This window comes from Leptodactylus fuscus, chromosome 8 (genome assembly GCF_031893055.1).
Source record: "Leptodactylus fuscus isolate aLepFus1 chromosome 8, aLepFus1.hap2, whole genome shotgun sequence".
Taxonomy (NCBI): domain Eukaryota; kingdom Metazoa; phylum Chordata; class Amphibia; order Anura; family Leptodactylidae; genus Leptodactylus; species Leptodactylus fuscus.
The window spans coordinates 20,760,271-20,768,634 of NC_134272.1; the positions used below are offsets into that span (position 1 = coordinate 20,760,271).

General features: G+C 39.1%; 1 protein-coding gene across 1 annotated transcript; it reads left to right on the top strand.

Moving 5' to 3' along the window:
* Nucleotides 1-550: 550 nt before the first annotated feature.
* LOC142217544 (interferon-induced very large GTPase 1-like) lies at nt 551-6,841 on the top strand. The gene is made up of 2 exons (XM_075285829.1): nt 551-833; nt 2,127-6,841. Exons 1-2 carry the CDS (start codon nt 551-553, stop codon nt 6,839-6,841), a joined length of 4,998 nt encoding a protein of 1,665 aa, XP_075141930.1.
* Nucleotides 6,842-8,364: the final 1,523 nt, after the last annotated feature.

An 8,364-nucleotide genomic window follows, 5' to 3' on the forward strand; every position in this document is an offset into this window, starting at 1 on the left:
ATGTACACACTTATTCTGACAAGTCTTCCAGATGTTTAGTTATTTTTTAACCTATTTAGTTATATATAATATATTTATATTCATTTATATCAATGCATAAAAGAAAGTTGTGGAATTGCATTTTTTTCCATTACCTTACAAAAAAAGGTAATAACAGCTAATGAATTATATATATCCAAAAATTGTGCCATTGAAATATATAGCCCTTATAAAAGTCAAGCTCTAATATATCTAGAACTTGTTCTTCTCTTTGCATTCTCCTGTGTAAGCCTTCAGCATGTTCCTCTTTTGTATCCTCCTCCTCATTTGCAGCCTCCCCTAATCCCTCTGTGGACATTCTTGTCTGTAGCCTTCCCATTGTATATCCTAGGTGTTTCCTTCACCTGCAGTCTTGCTGAAGTCTTGTGGGTGTTATTCTGGCGCTCATCCTTTGCCTTGTTCCTCACTGATTGTGTTCCTTTTCTATAGTATTACCTGGTGGTCCTCCTCATTTGCAGTCTTCTCCTTGTCCAAGTTGAAGTAATTGAGCTTGACCTTTTCACAGATTGATATGGAGGCATCCAAAACCATTATACGTCTGAGGTGGAAATTGACCGAGGTATTGAAAGAGAATGTGGACGGTTTCATGGATGAAGTGGATTCTCTCCTGCTAATAACCTTTGAAGACTACAAAGTACTGTGTGGCGTTATAAACCCAGAAGAAAAAACAGATAATCTTATAGACTTGATTCTTCAGAAGGGAGAAGAGGCGTGTGAGAATTTCCTTATTCATCTAGAGAACATGATTCCCAGATTTCCAGAATTGTCTAAAGTGTCTCAGCACTTCCAATGCTGTGAGTATCTCGTCTTAATTATATGAAAGGCACAGTCTCATAATGAATTTTTTTAAAGATTACTTCATAATACCATAATGAATTGTAGCTAATGATAATGTCTGTAGGTTGTAGTATGTAAGTATAAAATAGAGCATCAGTTTCATCAGGTGTGCAACAGTTCAGGACCCATCCAATTCTTCAGTCATCAGGTCTGCTATTAACCACAATTAAAGTGATAGGAACTGATATCCTGGATCCAGGGTTAAACTGGTAATACAACTCAGCCTCACTCACAAAAGATGGGTGTTAGCCGCAAAGAAACTTGCTAATCCAAAACCATTGGAATAGCGAAAAACAGTGTGTTTTAGCCTATGGCGGGTCTCCAAACCTAAACTCCCCATCTAACATTTTCTCTACGACGGAAATCCTGAGCAAGGCTTCAGTGTGAAAAGAAATGAGATGTTTTGCCAGTAACCAATTGTAACGGTCTTGATCAGGTTCGGAGTCTTTTAGTGCAACTTACTTGGGGAAATTGCTAGGCTGAGCAAGTGTACTGTAGAGGCTGATGGAAATCCAGAAGCAGAGGAATATGCAATAGCAGGTAGCTTTCAGGAGGTGTCAGAGGTCCAATATAACGTAGTCGTACGATCCAAGTCAGCAACAGGAAATATCACAGTACAAAGGGGTCAGATGAGAGAGTAGTCAGCAAGCCGAGTTGGTAACAGCAGGTAATGCAGTAGCACAATCGGAGATCAAGGAGAGGAGGTTGTAGTCAGGAGGAAGCCGGGGGTTGATGCACAAGATGAACATCAGTAACAGCAGCAGAGCAGAAGAGACTAGCTAGATTACAGGCAAGGAGAACAATAATCTTACACAGCAGGAAGTGCAAGGCTGCATTTAAATAGGAAGTTCAATCAAGGAACAAGGTGGAGCAAACCAGAGAGGCGGGAACTGAAACTAGAGACACTGGGAACTAGGCTTTAGATCAGCACAGGAACCGTCCAGGAGGCTGAATAGCTCAGTTGGAGGAGCTAGAGCCTGGGACATCGAAGTCCCTGGGTTCAAGTCCTGACACCAATATTCCATTCTTGAGCTATATTTAGCTATGGGTTGGAAGACAGCTCTGGAGATGGAGCCTATTTGTTCACAGAAGACACTGGACATCTAAGTGGCCCTTCTGAAAAATTACAAAATCAAAAGATTATTACCCCAGGCCTGCCTGGTTAAAATTGATATGTGTTATAGTTGTGGTTCAAAAAAGTTAAACAAAAAGTTTCATTCTTAGTTGTGAATGTATTTTTTTCTTTACAGATAAAGCAAAAACTTTGGAGGACCTACTGCTTGAATTGAGATTGAAGAAGAATCTAAGCTTGAAACTGACTCTGAGGAATGTCTTGAGCATTGGTCTGGAGAATTTAAATCATCTTAAGCCTAAAACCATAGCAGATCTTCCTGAACACTTCTTACTGAATATTATTGCCTTGGACAGAAATGCAAGGAAAACAGAACTTGATGATGATCTATCACAACGAAGCTCAAGTGTAGATGATGAGTCGTTTGATTCCTTTAACAGTAATATAAGAGAAAATCAAAAGTTAAATTCCATCCACCCCTTAGATGTTCTGTGCGCTGTCCTGAACTGCTCCGATAAATTTCTTCAGCAAGAAATTGTAACTAAAATGTCCATGTGCCAGTTTGCTGTTCCTCTCCTGCTTCCCGCTGGTGATGGTTCAGGCTGCACCTTCATGCTTTGGGCAATGAGAGACATTGTGAAGAAATGGAGACCTCAGTCACTAGCAGACAGTAAAGGATTCAGAGAAGACAATGTGGTGAATATTGAAATGCCGATCTTCTCTTTTGTCAGGCTGGGGCCAAATAAATTATCTAAATCTAAACTACTAAACCAGGTTCTGAACCCGGCACAACAACATCATGACTTCTTCATACATGACAACATGGAAGGAGGGAACATTGAAAGGAAGATATCTGATGGACTGGTGGAGATGTCCTGGTACTTTCCTTGTGGCAAATCGGATGTTTTCTCCGAGCCTATTGCTGTGGCCAACCTACGTGGAGACCTGCAGTCCAACTGGGAACAATTCACATTTCTCACCAGAATCTCATCGGCCACCTTTATATTTATTGAGAGTATGTGTGAGAGACAATTCAGGTTATTATCATCCTGCGGTCCATCTGACACCAAGTTTTATGCTATTGTCACTCCAGGTAAAGACAAGGTTGTTAATCCAGAGACAAAGAAACACATACAGAATCTAATTCCAATCCTAAAGATCGAGAAAACAAATGTAGTCCTAAAATCATCTAACATGAATGATGCTGATTTCATGAACAAGATACAAAAAATCTTAGATGGCCAAGTAAAAAATAATCCAAATCTGGTAATACTGAAGGATATCAGGAAAGAAGTTTCTGATCTTAACATCAATATAGATGAAGCTTCTCTTGAGTTTCAGACAGCAAGAAATTATTCCCAGACCATCACCTCAATGATAAAAGATGTAGAAACATTTAAGAATCAGAACTTGACATTACAAGGAGATCTATGGAAACAATTGTCTAAATTAGAAAAGGAATTTTGTAGAATGACAAAACAAGGTGGAGACGATCAAGAATTATATGTGTCAAAGCTAAGAAAGAAACGTGAGCTGCTGCTCAGGAAACAAAATTTCCATGATCTCCCTGAAGCTATGGGTTTATTTCTTAGTGCAATTTCTCATTTGTCTAAGGATGAGAAAAAACATTTTTTGAAATGGATGAAATTTGATCTTGATTCCATTGCACGAAAAGATTTATCCCATTTACAGACTGAATATAAAGAGAAGTGTAACAAGCCAGATGCATCAGCTAACCTGGAAGAGCTTAAGCAGCTTGATAAGAGAATTTCTGAGAGTTCATTAGGAATTGAGCATTTCCTCCGAGAGTTAGGACAGTTCTATGAATCTGAATATTTCACTGTAAAAAAAGAATTTGCTAAACAGTTCAGTCACTTCCCAGGCACTGCTGCCGATCTCCTCTTGGATGGGTTCCCATTGGAGCTGATAGATGGAGATGCCTCCAACATTCCCTTACAATGGATAACTGATGTCCTGACTGAGCTGGATAAGAAGACTGGAGGACAATGTAGGATGAGAGTGATAACTGTACTCGGAGTGCAGAGTACAGGGAAGTCCACCCTTCTGAACACCATGTTTGGTCTACAGTTCCCTGTGGCCAGTGGACGATGCACTTGTGGAGCCTTCATGACCCTTATTAGAGTAAAGGAGAACCTTCAGAAGGAACTTGGTTGTGAATTTATTTTGGTGATTGATACTGAAGGATTAAAAGCTCCTGAATTGTCTTCACTTGATAACAGTTATGAACATGACAATGAGTTGGCCACATTAGTGGTCGGGTTGAGTGACATCACCATAGTCAACATGGCCATGGAGAATGCCACAGAGATGAAAGATATTTTACAGATTGTGGTCCATGCATTTCTAAGGATGAAAGAGATTGGGAAGAAACCAAACTGTCAGTTTGTCCATCAGAATGTGAGTGATGTGTCCGCCCATGACAAGAATATGAGAGACAGAAAGAAACTTCTAGAACAATTAGATAAAATGACAAAGGTGGCTTCAAAAATGGAAAAGAAAAGTGGCATTCTAAAATTCAGTGATGTCATGGACTATGACCTGGACAAACACAACTGGTACATTCCAGGACTGTGGCAGGGGGTCCCACCAATGGCTCCTGTAAGCTCAGGATACAGTGAACATGTTTCTGAGCTTAAGAAATATCTATTACAGTTCCTAATAAACCAGAAACATCAAGGCAGAGCTTCAACAATACCTGAATTTTGTGAATGGGTGAGGAGTTTGTGGACGGCTGTCAAACATGAGAAATTCATCTTCAGCTTCAGAAACAGTCTGGTGGCGGAAACTTATAATAAGTTATCAATGCAGTTCTCTATGTGGGAATGGAATTTTACCAAAGAGGTCCATGAATGGGTAGTGAGGAAAGAAACTGTCATTAGAAATCAGAAAACTCACAATTTTGATGAAAACAGAGACGAGACATACAGAGATCTTGATCGTCTTCTGAATGATGAAGAGAAGAAAATAATCGACCTGATAGAGAAATATTTTGAAAGTGAATCAGAAAACATTAATCTGATAGAAAGATATCGTGAGGATTTTATAAAGAGCGTTACAAGTCTAAGAAATGAGCTCAGAAGAAATGCTATTGACAAGTATGAAATAATACTTTCTATGCAAAAAGGAAACCTAAAGATTCAGGACATAAAGAAAAAATACCAAATCTTAATTGAAGAGAAAATCAATGAACTCTTGAGAATCTGCAGAGAGAAGAACAATGAGCTAAGTGATGGAGAAGTAGAAGATGTATTTAATGCCATGTGGGAGAAGACCCTGTCAGATTTACAGATTGAGAAACTGGAGAGACGTAATGTGAGCCAAGCAATTCTCCGGCAACTTAGACAAGACATGAGCAACAAAGGACCTGATATAAATGAAACATTATTGGCTGTGAAAAAGTTAATAGAGCCCTGTACCAGTTTTATTGTTAATGAAAGCCATGTTGACAGAGTTTGGTATAAAAAAGCTTGGGATAACTTATGGGGAAAAAGTGATAAATTTTGTGAAAAGCTTGAAGATTTTGCTGCCTCACTGATAGAGATTTGTGACAGATATGTCACTGAGAAGGAGAAAACCACTGAGGACTATGATGACACTTACTGCCAGGAAATTGTGCAGATGATCAGTAAAAAACTTGAGTCTGATCAGTCTAAGTCTCTTCACTTCACCGTACAGTTTGAGTTGGACATCAAGATCTTCATTTTTGGAAAAGCATCTAAAAGATTTCAGCAGATACATGACAGGTTTATTAAAGCAAATGACCCAAGAACCTGCATAGACAACTTGAAGCCGGATTATCTGAGTGTCTTTTTTGATGTTTTTAAAATAAAAAATGAATCTTTAAGCCGAGGTAAGCAGTTCTGTGAGAAGTGCCTGACCCCAGCAATAACTGAATATGTGTATGACCATCTGGGGAGAATGATGGTCGATGACATTTTACATGGTTCAGACAACCAGATGTTGAAAAGTAGGAGCTTCTTCCAGTACAATCTCCTGAAGATCTTACTGGAAGAAATGTCTTTCAAAAACTACATTAAATACATTAATCATTATGAAACATTTTCAAAGAACTGGATCCTGGATAAAATATCAGGAATCTATCAGAAGCCGGGAGCCCTAGAGCCATTACAGGCAGATCTCATCCGCTCCATCATCAAAGACGTGAGAGGCGTTCTTACAGAAGAGACAATTCTGAAGAGTAAAGACATTCCCAAGTTCTTAGAAAATGTTCAGAAGAAGTTAGATGAAAAGTTAGTTATTTCCCAAACAGCAATGAAAGTCATTTTGTTCAATAACAAAGTGAATGTTTCTCAATTCTCATCTGATATTCAGGTTTTCCTTGATCAGACAGAACAGCAGGTCCAGTCAGAGCTGAGGTCTAAGACTGTTGAGTTCCTACTTCACAAAGTCAAATTGAAGCCTCAGGATGAGTTGTTCAAACAAGTGATTGGATGTGGACATCAATGTCCGTTCTGTAAAGTCCCCTGTGAGGCTGGAGGTGGGGACCATAAGGAGCACTTTGCATCAATCCACAGACCTCAAGGTTTGGGACGATACAGAAATATGTTGAGTGAAATTTTAGTCTCAGATATTTGTTCAACATCTGTTGTGTCTGAAACTTGTTTTATAAACTCAGATACAGATTGGAAATCTCATCCATACAAAGAATATCGCACTTACTATCCAGACTGGGCCATCCAACCCGACCCCAGTATTGAGTCCTCTGATTACTGGAAATACATTTTTGTCCAATTTAATGAGGAATTTGCTGAAGAATATCATGCTGAACCAGCTAATCTGCCTGATAACTGGAAGGAGATAACAGAAGATGACGCCCTCAGCAGCTTAAAGAAAACATTCAATGTGAACTAATATCAATAGTGGTAACAGAATAAATTCATAGTTGAAACAATTGGATAAGGGCACAAATCCATCAAGTCCAACCTGTAATCCTAGCATGTTTATCCAGATGAAGGCAAATAACCTCCATAAGGTCAATTCCAATTTGAACAATCAGGGGAAAAAATTCCTTTGGAACTCCAAACACGGCAATCGGACTAAATCTCTGGATCAATATCCTATTTGAAATTTTTTTAGCTCTCATAGCCTATGATATTTTTTACTTTCAACAAAGACATCCAGGCCCCTCTTGAACTTGTACAAGTTATAAGTCATCATCACATCTTGTGAGTTCCATAATCTCACCGATCTTACTATAAAGAAGCAATGCCAATGAATATGGAAGAGTAGAACCTTTATTCCTCTAGATGTAAAGGATCCCCCATTCTCATGGTTACAGGTCTCGGTAAATGCATTCCTATGGGAAAAAGTCAGCTCCCGCATATCGCAAGCTGACAGGGATCCCGACGTAATATGGTGACTTGGGCATGTTAGATGCCCCCAGACATGCTTCCCCTGCTGTCCCAGTTGTATTCCAGGGTGTTGGCATCATTTCCTGGGGTGTGATAGTGGACTTGGTGACTCTCCTGAGTCGAAGAGTGGAATCCCCTGAAACGAGCATTTTTTCCCCATAGACTATAATGGGGTTCGATATTCGTTCGAATAGTCGAATATTGAGGGGCTATTCAAAACAAATATTGAATATTTTACTGTTCGCTCATCTCTAGTTTAAACCAATCACTGTGGTTTCCACTCACGTGTCACCACGTCAGTGCCGCAGAAGCCCAGCCTCTCAAACTGCTGGAGCCAGAGAGCGTACTATGAAAAATTCCCAGCCAAGGCGCATACAACACCGCTCTACCATTGTTTACTAACTGGTATGCACTCCAATACTTGACCGTGGTTCTGTCACATGGCTGCATTAATTTCATTGTATGTGCATAGGAACTATTCATATGGCTGATATTCCGACTGGTCTGTTGTTATGAACCATCAAAATATAGGTATTGTTCTATTTTTACCTGTTTTCAATTATCCCTCCATATACTTAAATGTATATGGGAACTATCAAAATGTGTACCCCTCAGGTGTAGAAAATTTCACAACTGTGAAAATGGACTTTTGATGTCCTTTTGTTTCATTGTTGTCCAGGTGCCTACTAGAAATTAAACATGGTGCGCCTTATATTAAATCATGGTGTTGATTTGTAGCTATGGCTAGAAGCCCAGTTAATTAGACATGTGCAGTAAGAATGATGCAAACTAAAAACTGTGATGACTTGTATAACCATATATGTATTTCCGACATTTATACTAATGTATGCATATTTTAGTAATCTTTTATTTCCTGTGTTATATTATATTTGGTGTTATGCCAAATGATGCTTTACAAAACTATCAATAAAGGATTTTGACCAGTCCTGGCCAAACATTGCTGTATGCCATTAGTGTGTGTGCTTATTGTCTCCAGTTGTTATCATCATAGATTCCAGAGAC